Consider the following 18352-nt stretch of genomic DNA (forward strand, 5'->3'; position numbering starts at 1 on the left):
CACTGCAAAAGAGAATACACAGAGGAGTTGAACCTATGATTTTTAAGCAATTCTTCTGGAAAACAGAAATTTGAGACTATGTGAGATGGTTTCAATATTCTGACAAAGTACAAGGTTCTTTGTACTTTTCCAGTACAAAGAAAAGTCCAATCCAAAAAGTTAATACATATAAAAGAAAAAAATAATTCAGATTTTCAAGTTAGTAGGAGATGCAAACCAACTTTGTTGGCTTAAATAGATGCCAATCTCTAGTTTTTATTTGTGAAAGCTAAACCATCTGTTTGAGTAGAAACAGATTTTTTTTTTTTTTTGCCACTAGGGAGAAAGAGTGAAAATGATCTCACTGAAAGCAAAAGAGACACTGAAGGTCAATTAGGTACAGTTGGTCAAGGAAGTACTAATATCTTAGAAGGCACAATGCAAGCTGCTGTCATCTAAATCTCTGAGGTCTTAAGAAGGTTCCTATAGATTAGATAATTAATTAGTAAAACAAATACAAAAAGAAACTTTCACAGAAAACATTACCTATGCAGCTATCAATAAATCATCAAAGCAGCAACCATTCCCAGCAAAGTGATAATATTCCAAGTATATAAAGGCAACTCTATCGTTAACCCTGCTTTCACACACACACACACACACACACACACACACACACACACACTATTTTCAAGTTTACTTCATAGAAAAGAATTCAGAAAAGACTATGTGAATTGGGGAAAACCTAATGGTGTGACAAGAGTTAAAAATGGATACACTGGGCTGGGTGCAGTGGTGCACACCTGTAATCACAGCAGCTCTGGAGAATGAGGCAGAAGTATCACAAGTTCAAAGCCAGCCTCAGCAACTTAGTGAGACCCTGTCTCTAAATAAAACATGTTTTAAAAAGGTGGGGCTGGGGATGTGGCTCAGAGGTAAGTGCCCGTGGGTTCAATCCCTGATACCCCCCAAAAAGATACACTGATGACTTCAACAAATGAAAGGAAGACAGAGGAAATGAGAGAGGCAAGATACAGCTACAGGATGACTATTCCTTTTTTTATTTTTTTGTAAGTCTTTTTAATCCTTTTTAAAATTTGTTCTTTTTTAGTTAAACATGACAGTAGACTGCATTTGGACATATCATATATACATGAAATATAATTTCCCACTTTTGTGGTTGTACATGATGTGGAGTTACACTAATATGTATTCATACACGAACATAGGAGTTATGTCTGATTAATTCCTCTGTCTGTCCTATTCCCATCTCCCCTACCTTGCCTACATTTCCCTTTGTCTGATCCAATGAACTTTTATTCTTCCCTCCCTTCCCCTTATTGTGTGTCAGCATGCACTTATGAGAGAGATCATTCAGCCTTTTATATATGTACCACATTTTCTTTATCCATTCATCTGTTGAATGGCACCTAGGTTGGTTCCATAGCTTAGCTATTGTGAATTGAGCTGCTACAAACACTGATGTGATTTCACAGGACAGCTATTTCATTTGAATAATAAAATGGTAAAAATTTTAGTGAAAATTAAGTAATGTAACCTTGCTTTTCCTCCAGTACTGAGAATTAAACCCAGGGCCTAGTACATGCTAGGCAAGCACTCCACCACTGAGCTATATCCGTAGTCCTACACAGCATTTTTAGGTATGGGATGGTGAGAAGGAGACAGTGATAAATGTGAACAATATAACACACTTAAAGTGATTATCTTCAGGTAGTTTAAGATAATGAGAGGTGACTATAGTTGTGTAGCAGAAGAAAGATTACTAAACTACCTATTCAAATCTAGTGGCCCAAAGAAGTGAGAAAAAATTGTATAGAGGTGATAGGATTTCAGCTGGATCTTCAAGGGAAATGCGGTATAGAGGAAAGAGGTCAGACAATCTAGGATATGTACACTGAATGTGCAAAGGCAGCCCGAGTGATCTCTTTAAATATAAATCAGATCACCTTGCTTCCCTACCTTGGACTCTTTAGCATCTCCTTATTATACTAAAAAATTTAAACTCCTCACCATGACCTACAACTCCCTGTGATCTGGCCCCTGCTCATCTCCTCAACCATTTCTTGTATCACTATCCTCTCTTCCTAACCCACTTCTACTCTGGTCTCCCCAATATTCTGATAATTTCTAAAAATAACACGTTCTTTCCTGCCTCAGGCCCTCTGCTTTCTGGTTGCTCCTTCTGCTTGGAATCTCCTACCTGTTGGCTCTTCTCATTTCTTCTTCTCATCCTTCAGGTCTTGGTTTAACTGTTATCTCCTCCTCATCCAATCAAAAGGGGCCTTTCTATTCCTCACTCCTGCCATTATATTTCATCAAGGCACCTTGATTTCACATTATATTTCATCAAGGCTTTGGTCTTTCCTCCAAATTATCACAAGCTGTAATTGTGTTTGGGTTGTTACTGCTTGTTTTCTTCTGCCTTTTTTACTTAAAAGCTCCATGAGGTAGGAAATGTGTACATCTTATTCAATGCTGATATCCTCCGTGATCGGCATAGACTCCCAGTGAATTAAGTATTTTTGAATGAACTAATGAATATAGATTTTAAGAGACAGTGGGTAGAGCAGTCTGAGTTGAGAAGATATCTTGATGCAAGATCAAGGTATTTGGATTTCATCTCATGAATACTGAAGATCTATTGCTGGTTCTTTTTTTTTTAATTAGTGCATTATAATTATATATAACAGTGAGGTTCATTGTGATATATTTATATATGCATGTAACATAATTTGCTCCATTTCATTCCCCTCCCCACCCCCTCTGGATTCCCTTCTTCTACTCTGATCTTCCTTTATTTATCTTTTTAATTGGTGCATTAAGCTTATACATAAAAGTGGGATTCACTGTTATAGATTCTTGTGTGGATTTAGCATAATTTGATCAATTTCACTCCACAGTTTCCTCCTCTTCCCTCTATTCCCCCTTTGATTCCCTTCTCTACTGTTCCCCCATTTACTTTTTTGAGATTTCTCCTTTTTAATTCCTTACTTCTCTCTAGTTTCTATATTTGAGGAAAAAAAACCATTCAACCTTTGACTTTCTTGAGAATGACATAATAAGAGCAGTATGTAAGGGCAGCTTTTTTTTTCTTTGGTACTGGGGATTGAACTTGGGGGCACTCAACCACTGAGCCATATCTCCAGCATCTCACTGAGGTGCTAAGCGATTTGCCATTGCTGAGGCTGGCTTTGAACTTGTGATCCTCTTGTTTTAGCTTCCTGAGCCACTGGGATTACAGGCATGCACCACCGTGCCTGGCCAGCTTTTCTTTTAATTAATTAATTAACTTTATTTTGAGACAGGGTATTGCTAAGTTGCCAAGGCTGACCTCGAATTTGCTGCCCTCCTGCCTTGGTCTTCTGAACAGCTGGGATTACAGACATACGCTGCTGTGCCCACCGATTAAATTTGGTAGCAATATGCAGGCTGAATTATAGAGATTAAGATATAAAAATAAATTAGGCAGACCTGTTAGGACACTACAACAATGTAGAGAGGTTAATCTTACTAATAATGAAGGGGAGAGAGAGGGAGGGAGGGAGGGAGGAAGAAAAGAAGAGAAGAGAAAGAAAAGGAAAAAAAAAAAAAAAAAAGAAAAGAAAGCAAGCCCAGGGAAAACAAGCAAAGAAATGGAGTTCAGCTTTCTTCCTTTTTCCTTCAGGTCCCCACTCCTTATTTCTTGCTGCCCACCTCCATCTCCTTAAACTTTGTGTCTTGCAAAAGTACTGAGGTAATGAATAAGAAGGAATCCAAGACAACAATACAAGGGACAGAAGGGAACACTAGTCTATGGGGGGAGGGGGTGCTGGTAATATCTAAGAAAAAGAAAAGCAGAAAGAAAAAACAGAATCTGTCATTCAATGACTTAGTGGGGCTGGGGTCATGTGGTTCAGTGGTAGAATGCTTGCCTAGTATGCACGAGGTACTGGGTTTGATCCTCAGCACCACATAAAAATAAAACAAAGATATTGTGTCCACCTAAAACTATTTTTTAAAAAAAGAATTACTTAGTGGTATTCTTTCACAAGAGTCACATTAAAATTTCCCCAATGCTATCTCAAATTCAAGATACTTAAATCTAACACCAGTCCTTCCAATTTTACCCATTTATTTGATGGCAGTACTAGTTTCTTGATATTGAAGTCATGGGATCAACTTTTCATTCTTTCTCCTTCATATACCATCAGCTTCCAAGTAAAATTCCAACAAATTCTCTCAAAATTTCTTTTAAAACTTTTTTCCTTTCTGTCCATTCCACACTTTAAGATCCTCATCCCCAAATTACTGCAATGTCTCCTAGTTCATCTTCCCCAAATTTATTCTAGTTCATTTATTCCTAGTACATTTTAATGATTAATAGTCTCTCTCTTTCTCTTCAGTACTGGGGCTTGAACCCAGGTGTGCTTTACTACTAAGCTATTTCCCAGTTCTTTTTATTTTTTATTTTGAGACACAGTCTCACTAAGTTGACCAGGATAGCCTCAAACTTGGTATTCTCCTGCCTCGGTCTCCTGAGTAGCTGGGATTACAACACCATTGTACCCAGCTTAACAGTCTCTTAACAGAATCTTCATTGTGTTATTTTTATGTTTTATAGCTTATAGTCACTTTCTTCATTCATTAGTGACCCAAATTATCTGACTACATCCCATGCAATGCAATAAACATTTACTTCTCTTCCTTTTTCAACACTAATCCTCTCTTTACTGTTTCCTCCCAGACATTTTGCCCAACCCCTATTCAGTTCATCATGGAGTGCTACAGCAAGCAGCAGCCGCTAATTTGTCCACCCAAAATCCATTATTTTCTTACCAAAAGCACTACAGAACTTTTTTCAGTTCTTAGTGTGCTTAGTAAAAATATTACATTTCTGAGCCTACCCTGAAGCGAGGCTTAAACATTTGACACAGTTTATCCTCAATGAGATATAGGAAAGAACTTTGTTATAAAATTTCTGAAAAATGTTTGTTTTCCTGATAGACACTAACTTTCCTCCTTTTTCCTACCTGGAACACAAAATTTGATGACTTGATTTGTAGGAGTCATTTTCAGATTGTCTGAGAAAAGCCAAGAGAATTTCAGCAATCTTGTCCTTAGTACTCTTAAGTTCTTAAATCAACAACTGGATTGTTGCAACTGGATTGGTTCATTGTGGTTCTTTGCTGTGGGCTTTTCAATATATTAAATGCCCTTCACTCTTCTTATCTTATACTCGGATTTGAAGATTGCTTTACAGTTGGTCCACTCCAACCTTTATCTTTATTTCAACTTTTTATCACTACCAACTGATGTTAGTCATTAAAATTCTATTATCTACCATATCCTTATAAATTTTCATTCTATATTGTAGGTTTGGGGAATTTATAGTACCAGGTACTAACTGATTTTTCTTAGAAAAAATTAATTGGTATAGTGTGTTCAATTTAGAACTTATCTAAATAATCTCTGTTGGTCCAGGTCCATCTGGTATCTTAGCATCAATGGGGTGGGGTGGCAGGTGATCTTCAAAAAGTTCTGAGGATTTAAACCAAATTATACCCAAATTCTAAAGATAATTTGAATTAGACTCTATGATGATCTTGTCAGTAGAAAACAGGGAAGTCAGTCCAAGAGCTCAAAATATAAACTTAGGTCCTTACAAAGGTATTACTTACCAGAATTTGTATAGTAGAAATGTTAATTCTGATTATCTTGTTTGTAGTAATCATTAATAAATAAATATATGTCTGTATTTTGAGAATAAAAATAAACTTTTTTCAGGTGCATAGTGTGATTTTTCTCCTTTCCTCAGTGGAAATTCTCAGTGTGGGAATTTTACTACTATTTTATCTTATATTATTTTCAGTATTGGGGAACGCTACACCACTGAAATATATCTACAGTCTTTTGTCCCCCCCACACCTATTGAATTAGGAAGTTTAATACATTTACATTTTTTATTTGTTGTTTTTGGTTATATATGACAGTAGAGTCTATTCTGACATAATATATAAACATAGAATATACCTTATTCTAATTAGGATCCCAGTCTTGTGGATGTACACGATGTTGAGATTCACTGTGGTGTCAGATTCATTCCACTGTCTTTCCTGTTCCTATCTCCCCTCCCTTCCCTTCATTCCCCTTTGTCTAATCCACTGAATTTCTATTCTCTCCCCACCCCCACTCCTTGTAGTGTTAGCATCCAGGTATCAGAGTCCATTCAACCCTTTTTTGGGGATTGGCTTATTTTACTTTACATGATAGTCTCTAGATCCTTCCATTTTACCCATAAATGTCATAAAGTCATTCTTCTTTATGGTTGGATAATATTACATTGTGTATATACACAGTCCTTTTTATTTTCTATTTTGAGAAAGGGTCTCACTAAGTTGCTGAGGCTGGTGATACTTTTGCCTCGGCCTCTTGAGTTACTGAGATTACTGGTATGTGTCAACAGACTAGATTTACTACTGGTTTTAGTAATGAGTCAAAAGTCTGAAAATTATGATTATTATTTTTTTAATATTTTATTTTTTAGTTTTAGGTGGACACAATATCTTTATTTTTATTTTTATGTGGTGCTGAGAATCGAACCAGGTGCCTCACGCATGCCAGGCAAGCACGCTACCACTTGAGCCACATCCCCAGCCCCAACAATTATGATTATGTATTTAAAAGTTAGAGCATGGTTAAAAGAGAAGACTCAATTTACTCAGTCTTTTTGGATGTAACTATGAAATGGAATGAAAAATGAAAGGCTAAAATTTTTTAAGAAAAAAAAAAAAGAAAAACTGCAGGTCTCTAAATAGAAATAAACTTATATGAGTAAAAGGATACCAATCTCAGTCTGCTAGGCAACTAGCCTATTGGGCAGAACAAATAGGACAGTTCCCAAATACATTTGCTTTGGGATAGCCACTTCTACAAAACTGTAATCATAAAAAGCAGTTGTATCAACATTCTCTTATTATTAAAACCAACACATTTATTCAGTTGGTTTCTTTCCTGCCCCGCTATTCTGGGCTTTCCAACTTAAAATGTGTTTCATGTGCTGGCACTGGCACTGGCATTTGCATACCATTGCTAGTAGATTCTCCTAGATCTTCCTTATATGGAAACTACTTTGAGATTAAGTATAATTACAGTTTAGTCTGGTACTCATTTGTTCATCTGCTAGGACTGTTAATAATAACATGTTAGAACAAGGGTAACAGGATTGTTCATTTTTATTATTCACATACCACACTAACTGTTACATGGCTTACAGAGGGAAGGAGAAGAGTAAAAGCAAATCAAAAACACACATAGTCAAATGATGAAATATATCTGCTGATATCAGGTTCATTCCCTGATGAAAATGTATACAAAGTAGCTACCATTAAAAAATTAAAATCAAGGGGGAAAAGTTCTGGGAAATGATACTGGCCAAATTATATTGTTATATTGTATGTGCATACAAATATGTAACAACAAATCCCATCATTATGTACAACTATAATGCACCAATAAAAAATGTGGAAATAAATAAACCCAAAAGTTTCTTCTGTGTTGTTTCTTGGTCAGTTATTTATCAAGAGTGAAAGATGGAAAAGGAGCAGTTTTACCACAGCAAAATGGAAATAATCTAAAAGCAGGAAATGTTGATTTAAAGTACTAGAAGCAGAACTTCCAGATCCTTTTTAAAAAAAAACAGTAACAGCTTTTAATTCATCATCCATTTCTCTGGCTAAGCAAGCAATCATGTTTTAAAATCCTTTTAAAAATATACATAGCATTTTATTTCAATAATCTTCAGCATGAATACTTTCCCAAAGAAAGGCTTTCTTTCTTTGCAGTTTCATTAACCTGTTTTCAACTCTCTTGCAAAAGAAAGACATTTAAATAATTAATAAAAATGAAGAGCAAAAATATTACAAAAATAAAACTGACAGAGATCACAGAGTGATGCGACTGGTAATATCTAAATGTCATTAATTTTATGCCCATTTCCTACTCTCTTTTGCGAATTCTTAAACTTTTTTCCACAGTTCAAAATTACAAAGTACAATCATCATACACTGAGTTTAAGACCAAACATTGACCTGGAAATGTAATTTACTTTGCTGAAACTGGAAAATCAAATTACTCTTCCCAAATATACTGCCATCCAGTGTACTACATAAACCAGGTGCTCTATAAATTTTGACTTTGTGTCTCTACTTTTTGCCTTTTTCCATCCTCTCTAAAATTCTACAGGTTCTAGTAAGAGAGAAAAAGGGATCACCAATAATTCATTATTATTTCCAAGGTATATGTAACTTCTAGATTCAGAAAAGACATAAAATATATTTTATTCAACTTTCTTAAACCCTTATATTGCTCAGATGAAAAATTCTGCTGTTAGGAATAGCCTCACAAGTCTCTGCTCTTTCAATATATAGGTACCTATATAACTTATATCTTCAGATTATAATTAATAAATTATATAGCTTATCAAATTTATTTGTCTCACAATTCAAAGAAATCTATCTCTGGATCTTGAAGGGTTCTATAGGATTAAAATTTCCCGTGGGTCAAGCTTTTAACATGTTTGTAGAACAGTTGTTAAAAATAAAGTTAATAATTTCAATTCATTCTTTCTTGTGAACTTTAAATATCAATTAATGTGTTATAAAAGTGGCATAGTACACATTTTAATTATTTTACATTTCTAAATGATACAACTGTGCTTGCCAAATATTACTAAGCACAAAAAATTAAATCTTTCAAATGACCTCAAAGTAATGATTAAATAAAATTTACCTTACTTAACTTAGTCTTTTATTCAACAAGCACATGTTTGTCAAATTCCAAACACTGTATTATATTGTATTATACTACTCTTAATGAGTGCATATAATAAATATGTCAAAGGGATAAAGTGGTATAAATATCTATCTGAAATTTTAGGGTTCCAAATATTTTCAAAACTTGCATATCCATCTTTAATACTAAAACAACAACATAATATCTAATCAGACGATATTTTACAGGATGTATTTAAGTTCTGGTTCTGCTATGTACTGGCTGTGTACATGGCTTGAGGCTTAATATCTCTGCTATAAAATGAAGACAATACTTAGCTGGCAGGTGAGTATTACAGGAGTTAACACAGATTACAGCTCCTCGAGATCTTGCAATGTGACCTATGCCAGACACTGTTCTAGATGCTGAGGATATGGTGATAAGGGGCAAACATAACAAATAAAATTCCTGTTCTCTCTGAGGAGGAGAAACTGGCTAAGCTGACTGAGGAGAAATATGAGGGCAACTAGACAAACCATGGTATCATGAAAGCCTAAAAAAATTGGAAGTGCTTCAGTAAAGAAGGGAATGTAAAAAAATATATATACAAGAGGGAACTGACTGGAAAGGGGAATGAGGGGACTTTTCGAAGTAATAAAAATATTTATATTGTGACTGAAGTGGTGATTTTACAATGATTTACATTTGCCAAAACTCACTAAATGATACACACAAAACTGGTAGGTTTTATTATAAATACACCAATCCTCAATAAGTCCAGTTTTTTAAAATATAAATGTCATGAAAGAGATAAGTGAATGTAATGTATGATCTTTGGATCTTGAATGATAAAAAAGCATATATATATATATATATATATATATATATATATATATATATATATTGTGTGTATATGGTGTGTGTGTATGTATGTTATAATCATTTTATTGTAGTTATGTAAGAGAATGTCCTTTTTGTACAAGACATATTTAGGGATAAAGAGTTAGGAGATCAGCTACTTTCAAGATTTAAAAAAATGTGAGTGTAGATTTTAAAAAATGTGAGTGTAGATAGAGATAAAGCAAATGTAGAAAAATGTGAACAACTGGTGAAAACTAAGCAATGTGTCTCAGCATATTCACTGTACTCATCTTTAAACTTTTCTATAGATTTGAAATTTTTCAAGATAAGAACTTGGGGGACTAAAAAAAAAAACAATAGGCGTCTTTGTCAAATACTGTTGAGAGGTTGAGTATGAGAATGGAGCTGTGCCTTTTACTGGTCACTGATGACTGTTTTAATAGAGCATTTCAATTTCAATTCAATTTCATTTCCCCTATGGAAGGGGAAAATTCTTGATAAAGAGTAAACAGAAGTGAGAATTAGAGATAAATAATGAAGTGGAGGAAGTGAGTACAAGTAACTCTTTCAAAAATTTTCCCATGAAGAGTAGTGGAGAAATAGGATGTGGAGTCAAGGAGTCTCCTAAGGTAATATTAAGACATTTAATATGTTGATGGGAATGATCCAGAAGAGAAAAAGAAATTGATCTTCTAGTAGAAAAAGGGTATAAATGCAGGGGCAGTCTTGAAACTGTGAGAAGTGCTAAGATTTAGGGCCCAAAAAGGAAGGAGTCACTTTACATGAGGCAATGATGATGACAATGACAATGGTGGTACCACAGCAGCTCACCCAAAAAATAGGTACTATTTAAAGAACTTTAATTCTCATACCAACACTAAAAGGAAGATATTACTAATATTTCCTTTTATAGATGGATGCTGAAATACAGAAAAGTTAATTTATTTGCCTAACAATACATATTTGGTAAGCAGAAAAGCCAGGATTTAGACCCCAAAGGAGAGATTTTTTTTTCTTTCAGTGAAATTAGAGGCAAAGCAAAGTTTGTGTGTGTAGATACAGGTAGGCTGGCAGTAGTGAAAAAATGACATAGCTCTTGCATAATGACATTTTCTCCAAGAAGCTTTTGGTGGGTTCATCAGCTGAGGGGAGGAGGAAGAAAGGATGTTGGAGATTAGAGAAGAAAAGGTGAGAAAATCTTGCTTCAGGGAGGAGAAAAGTAAATTTAGTAGCAATGAATAGCAGTATTGAATTTGAAGTGAATCTGCTTGTCCTGATTGGATGATACTTTCCAGTTATTTTTAGCTGACTGAGAGCAGGCATAAAAAGAATAGATGGGTTTAACTAGGGTGGTGGTGGTGAGGGGTTTCCGGGCAAGTGGCATCTATGAAGATAGGAGGCAGGGAGTAAGAGGAGTCTGCAAGAGGGCTGATAGTAAGAAACCATGGAATCTAGGCTAGGAAATCATGAGGAATGCATGAACATTAATGATGTGAAAGACAGAAAAGGTGGTCAGGTCAAAGGACTAGAGATTTGTGAGGAAAGAAAATAGTTGGAATGTAGATATTAAAGTAAGAGAGTAAGTAACCATCAAAGAGTAGGATGTGTGAGAAGATCCCAGAGGGAGTTTGGCTTCAGAAAAGGGTCCCGATACAAGTGTTTTGGAAAATATATGTGTATCTGTAAGTATTCTAAAGTTGATCATAAATGACTCATGGCTTTGATATTAACTATTATTTTCAATAACTACTCTTCCTCCTACCAAAAACAAGAATTGTCACAGAAAAAAAAAAGCATGTTATTATTTCCATTAAGGAACATGGCTAAACTGGGACAAAACCACATCTAAGTTTAACCCTTTGTTTCTTGTTCCAATGTTGTCTCATCATTCATTCATTAAAACTGCTATATGAAAGAACCCATTCAAAATGTGTAATTCGATGTAGCTGAGAGTCATAAAACCCAATGAAATTTAGCTCAAAGTCAATGTGACTATGAAATAAAATTATCAGCAAAGCTAACAACAACAACCCTAGATTGTGAAAAACAAATTGAAATTATGATGTACATGAAGAAAACTGTGTAGAAAACATTTCTAGTAACTGCTTGCATTCTGCATAATTAACACATTTCCATGAAAACACTTGTTTTTAAAGGAGGAGAGGAAGATAAGTAAAACACTGTTAGAATTCCAGTATTGCAACATCAGAGTAATTTTGTTTTGTTTTTTAAGTGAATTTGTTAGACACAAAGATCACACATTTCTGTGATAATAATGATGATAAGGTCTAGATTATAACCATGTGAATGGGAGGTTGAGGTGGCAGAGCATAAAAGACTATCAAAGAAGGCTAGAGCACTGGATGAAACTGTTATGTGATGTTCAAGTTACACAAAGAGATGTCAAAAGCAGTGGTGAAGAGTCATCAGTGAAGGTCGGGTAGGTGACACCAACAAAAAGGCTTAAAACAAAAAAACAACAACAAAAAAAAAACCCTGATATTATATACTTGAAAGATGTTAGGGGAACTGAAGGAGAAAGAAAGAAAAATAATTTGGAGGCTATAGTGGATAACAAGGATCCACCTTTCTCCCCATGGGCTCTGAGGTACATGAGGTAGGGAAAGAAAATCAGGTTCCAATTTGGGAAGTATCCTTAGAGCAAAAAGGTGAAGGGACTGTTCTGAGAAGAAGCTGAGGATGTGAACTTGGTGTGTTCACAATCAATCTTTCTTAAATTTGAATCTCAATTTTCCTAATAGTTTACTATATCTTAAAAAGAAAAAATATTTAAAAATTTATTTACAAAGAATCTGGAACAGATTAAAAAGGAAATAATCCTCTAATGACTTTATTTTCCAAATCCATGAAAAACTCATCTTCAAAAGTTAGTCTCCTAGCCAAGATAAAAAGAATCCAGCATATTATTGTTTTTGGCTTAATATAAATGGACAGCTATTATAAAACAAAACCAGGCATTCTCTTGCATAAGAATTCAATATCAGAGGAATAAAATTAAGTAAATTCTGCTTTGATGAAATTTAGAAAATAGCCTCTCTGAGCACAAGCTGAACAAAGTTAACTCTTATAGTTCAAGCACAGAAACAGATACCTATGGGATGTAAATAAATAGATTTCCTAAGTATAATCTTTGGAGTATAGATACAGAAATTTTGGAATATATAGTCCTTCTTCAAGTAAAAATATGATTATTCCATGAATAACTTTAGAGGTATGGCATTACTGAAAAAGAGATGTTTGTCCTAATATCATAGTTTTTTTCCCCTTAAATTTCTTCTGAATATTTTTAAGACTATGTAAATGTCAAAACTTTTTTATGCTTTAACAGAAAAACTGTATTTTATGTCCATAGGTTGCCTTCTAAATATTTCTACTAAGCGGTCTGTATGTAGCTCATGAAATTATATAGTCCTTTAGGGTCTTAAATATACAAAAAAAAATCTGTTCTATAAAGACAAAATTTTATGAAATTTACCTAGAATCTCCCGTCAAAATCCAGTGGTTTGGTTTATAGTGGTATATGATGGTTTAATCATGATCATTAATCAGAAATGTCAGCTGATTCAACTGCAGGTTAGTTCTGTCTTCCTCATAGACTATCAGATTCTAATCACTAGACAGAAAATTTACTAGTAGTTTTATTATGCCAGATAAATGGACAAATGGATTTGAGAAAGGCCAACTCTTCTATTTCAATAAGGCTAATATGATGTGTCAGAGCAAATTGTCAATAATATACTGTGCTCATTTATTACACACAGCTGGAAGCAAATTATTTCTCTTCTTCATGAAGAACCCAGCTGGAAGTAATCTCTCCTTCACCACAGTTCTTTAGTACTTTGTATATTACTTACAGGAATTTCTCTTTGGAGGACAATGATTTTTGTTCTTGTTTTTCCTTCTAGATTATAAGCAAGTAAACTACACCTTGACATTTTTCAATAGCCTCAAAGTATCATAGCATTATTTGTATTCTGTTACATACCCAGTACTCATAGAACAAAATGCCATAGTGACGCTATCAATATCAAACTCATCAATATTACGGATTACACATAAATAGGCTTTTGTTATTTGATCTAGAATCATGTCAACATTTAGGTAAAACAGAAAACTGTTTTGAATTCTAAAAACTTAATTACAAACTCACTGTCAGAACACAACAGGGACTTTTCTGAGCTACATCTCCAGCCCTACCCCTTTTCTTTTTGAGACAGGGTCTCACTAAGTTGCTGACCTTAAGCTTTTGATCCTGATGCCTCAGCCTCCTAAATCACAGACATGAGCCACTGCACCTGGCAACAAGGACTTCTTATACTGCAGGTATGACTAGAAAGGTTCCCAACAGAAAGCAGTCAAATGCTGTTTCCCAATTTTGTAAATAAAAGAGAACTATTTTTTTCTTTAAAAATATAGGAACAATGGAATTTAAAAATAACATTTTGTGAAAAACATGGGAAAATGTTTAAAAAATAATGCATGGAGTTATACTTGCCCAACTGAACACTTCAAATGTCTTTCCATTAATCCAGAGAATCTTGGTTAAGCACAGGAATTTCATGATGTTTATAAACTGAAATTTCAACTTACCATTTATGTTTATTGCTGGTAATACAATTGACATTTTTGGTCTTGTGGTCTTGTTATGGGTGGTAGCTGGTAACAGTAGGTGATCCTAAAATTAACAAAGAATAATTTGTTATATATAACAACTGGCTCAGCACTAGAACAGGCCAAATTTAGGCTTTCTATGAAGTTGACATTTCATTGGGATCATGAAAATGAGTTTTTATTTGGACCTGGCTTAAAGGTAATTAAGATCATTCATTAATTAATACAATACACATTTACTGAGTATGTACATTACCAGGGGTTATGCAGAATTTGGGGAATACTCATGGGTGCTGATAATACATATGCTTCAGTATATTATAAAGAGTGTCATTTAAGCAGTCAGGAAAGGGAGTTTTAATTCTAATTCCACCACTGAATAGCTGTAAGATCTGGACAATATATATATATATATATATATCTCCTTTCTGGGTCTCACTTTCCAGTCCTGTAAAATGATGAGGGTTAGACTAAATAATATTACACAATACTAAATTGTGTACCCACTAAACAGTCATTTTCAAACTCCATTTTAAAAGAGAAATTTTCCTCTAAAATATTATCCAAAATTACTAATATGTAAAAGAGAAGTTCTGCTTAAAGCAGGGAAAGGGCCTAGTACCTTTCTTGCTTAGTCTTGCCCCTTTGAAGTGGCCAGGACATTAGATATTTATTTGTGACAGGCATATGCTAAAGATGATGTATAGTTCTTACCCTTAAAAAGCATATAGCTTAGTAGAAGAGTTTAAAGAATCATAAATATATGTCTAGCACAATTATATAGCTCTAACTATAACACAGCCAAACTTCAAATATACCACAGAGTTACAGTAACAGAAACTGCATGGTACAGGCATAAAAACAGACATGTAGACCAATGGAACAAAATAGAAGACACAAAGACAAACCCATTTATTTACAGTCATCTAATCCTTGACAGAGGTGCCAAAAACATACACTGGAGAAAAGATAGCCTTTTTGACAACTGGGGCTAGGAAAACTGGTTATTCATATGTAGAAGAATGAGACTAAATGCTTATCTCTCACCCTGCATGGAACTCAACTCAAAACAGATCAAAAACCTAGGAACTAGACCAGAAACTTCGAAACTCCTAGAAGACAACATGAGGTCAACACTCCAACACACAGGCACAGGAAACATCTTTCTTAACTGGACCCCTCAAATTCAGGAAACAATGCCAAGAATTAATAAATGGGATGGTATAAATTAAAAAGCTTCTGCACAGCAAAGGAAAGGATTAATATGAAGAGAATCTACAAAATGGGATAAAATCTTTGCTAGCTACTCTTCTTACAGAGGATTAATATCCAAAATATAAAAAGAACTAAAAAAAAAACAAAACCTTAACACCAAGAAATATATTGCTAAGTGAAGTTAGCCAATTCCAAAAAACCAAATGCCAAATGTTTTCTTTGATATAAGGAAGCTGATTCATAGTGGGATAGGGAGCGGGAGCATGGGAGGAATAAACGAACTCTAGATAGGGCAGAGGGGTGGGAGGGGAAGGGAGGGGGCATAGGGCAATTAATGATGGTTGAATGTGATGATCATTATTATCCAAAGTACATGTATGAAGACACGAATTGGTGTGAGTATATTATGCATACAACCAGAGATATGAAAAATTAAGCTCTATATATGTAATAAGAATTATAATGCATTCTGCTATTATATATAAATACAAAAAAAGAAAGAAAAAAAACTTAACACCAAAAACAAACAAACAAACAAACAAAACCCCAAATAACCCAATTAATAAATGGGCAAATTAACTCAACAAATACTTCTCAAAGAAAAATACAAATGGCCAACAAATATGTGAAAAAATGTTCAACAATTTTAGCAATTAGGGAAATACAAATCAAAACTACACTGAAATTTCACCTTATTCCAGTTAGATTGGCAGTCATCAAGAATACAAACAATGATGTATGTATGAGTTTGTCAGGATGAATCCAACTATTATGTATAAACATAAAGGTCTAATTTAGAATACAGGCTCATCGGAAGATGGCGGCGAGGGGAGTGCATTGCCCCCGTGTGCCGCGTCACTGTGCGGGAGAATGACGAGTCAGGATGGCTAAAGGCTATCTTGTTAGGAATTTCCAGCAAAAGTGGGGTACTCCGGAATCTGGAGGAAGGATTTCCATCGCACGAGGATCAGCTATGGGGGCTCAAACGCGAGAGATTTGTCCGCACGGAGGGTCACCCTGCTTGTTCGGCAAATCTCCCCGCGGCTAGAGTCTGCGGCGCGCGCTGGGAAACGAGGAGATAGGGACGCAGGGATACAGCGCTGCAGTTTCTGTGGGCTTCTGCCAGCTGTGCAAGCACCGTACTCAGTGCTGAATTCTGGGTTTGAGACGGGGGAAGGAAGCGGTCCAATTCGGTTCTCCACACCGGTCAGACCACAGAGGAGGCCAGCGGCCACCATCTTGGAGAGCTGACGTCACCATCCCTGTTTTCGACTGATCGCAGCTAATTCATCCACAGAACGGGTAATTTCAGGCTGCCATTCGCCTGCGGCTTGCAGACAAATGACTCAGGCTCAGTGCTAAATAGCCCACAGAAACTGCTTCTTGGAGCCTGCTCTTATCAGAGCATGCACCAAGCACGGAGCGGCCGAGTTCCGGCTCCCGGAACTGCTCTGGCCCAGGGCTAAGGAGCCCGCGAAAACTGCTTCTCGGTCCGGGTCCTGCTGAATACTGTGGAGGTAAATACCAACCGAGCCTTCGTGGGCAGTGGCAACAGGACTGAGACGGGGCTTGTGAGGGCCGGTCAGGACTCACCCGTTGCTTTGGTCACCAGGCAAAGGGAACGAAATGCTGCCATTCGCATGGGATAACAACATGGCAGAGATCTGATGTCATCAGAAAGCCGCGGAGGAGAGAACTTCATCAATACCAGTGGCGACAGAAACAGTTGGTCTCCTGATAGGGAGGGTGAGTCACAGACACCCAAGTCTTTCTCGCTTTGTCGTCGAGCCAGAGGGGAGGAGCGGGGCCGCCGCCCGCGCCCGGAACAGGCCCAGTGGCTTGCCGGCATGGTGGTCGTGTGACCCCAATTGGAGTGGGGGCGGAGCGGAGCCACCAGCGCCCGCAAGGTGGGCAGTCCTGCGACCGACCAGCAGAACAGGCCCAGTGGTCCGCGGGCGTGGTAGGAGGGGCAGGGCAGAGCCGCCGCCCGCGCCTGCAAGGTAGGCAAACCTGCAACAGACCGGCGGATCAGGCCCAGAGGCCTGCCAGCGTGGTACACACGTCACCCCAACTGGAGTAGGGGCAGAGCAGAGCCTTCGCCCGAGCCCGGATCAGGCCAGCGGCCCGCTGGTGTGGTGGTCACGTGACCCCAATTGGAGTGGGGGCGGAGCAGAGCCGCCACCCGTGCCCGAAAGGTGGGCAGACCTGCGACCAACCAATGGAACAGGCCCAGTGGCCTGCTGGCGCGACAGACACGTCACCCCATTTGGAGTAGGGGCAGAGCAGAGCCGCCGCCCGTGCATGCAAGGTAGGCAGACCTGCGACCGACCGGTGGAACAGGCCCAGTGGCCGGCCGGGGTGGTAGGCACGTCACCCCAATTGGAGTAGGAGCAGAGCAGAGCCTTCGCCCACGCCCGGAACAGGCCCAGCGGACCGCGGGTGTGGTAGACAAGTCACACCAATTGGAGGGGGGGCAAAGCAGAGCCGCCACCCGCGCCTGCAGGGTAGGCAGACCTGCAACCGACCGGCGGATCAGGCCCGGTGGCCTGCCGGCGTGGTACACAAGTCACCCCAATTGGAGTAGGGGCAGAGCAGAGCCGCCGCCTGCGACCGGAACAGACCCAGTGACCTGCTGGCGTGGTAGGCATGACACCCCAATTGGAGTAGGGGTAGAGCAGAGCTGCCACCCACGCCCAAAAGGTAGGCAGACCTGTGACCGACCAGCGGAACAGGCCCAGAGGCCTGCCGGCGCGACAGACACGTCACCCCATTTGGAGTAGGGGCAGAGCAGAGCCGCCGCCCGTGCCCGCAAGGTAGGCAGACCTGCGACCGACCGGTGGAACAGGCCCAGCGGCCAGCCGGGGTGGTAGGCACGTCACACCAGTTGGAGTAGGAG

The 18352-nt window shown here is 37.6% G+C and overlaps 1 protein-coding gene across 2 annotated transcripts in view; it reads right to left on the reverse strand.

The window, feature by feature from the left end:
• Positions 1-18352, reverse strand: part of Atf6 (activating transcription factor 6) — a 241778-nt gene that overhangs the window by 44916 nt on the left and 178510 nt on the right. For both annotated transcript variants that reach the window (XM_027922484.2, XM_071618244.1), the window contains one exon: positions 14221-14305. In XM_027922484.2, the coding sequence (XP_027778285.1) occupies positions 14221-14305 (85 nt within the window). The remainder of the gene's footprint in view (positions 1-14220; positions 14306-18352) is intronic.

The sequence above is a fragment of the Marmota flaviventris genome, chromosome 10 (genome assembly GCF_047511675.1).
Source record: "Marmota flaviventris isolate mMarFla1 chromosome 10, mMarFla1.hap1, whole genome shotgun sequence".
NCBI classification, from domain to species: domain Eukaryota; kingdom Metazoa; phylum Chordata; class Mammalia; order Rodentia; family Sciuridae; genus Marmota; species Marmota flaviventris.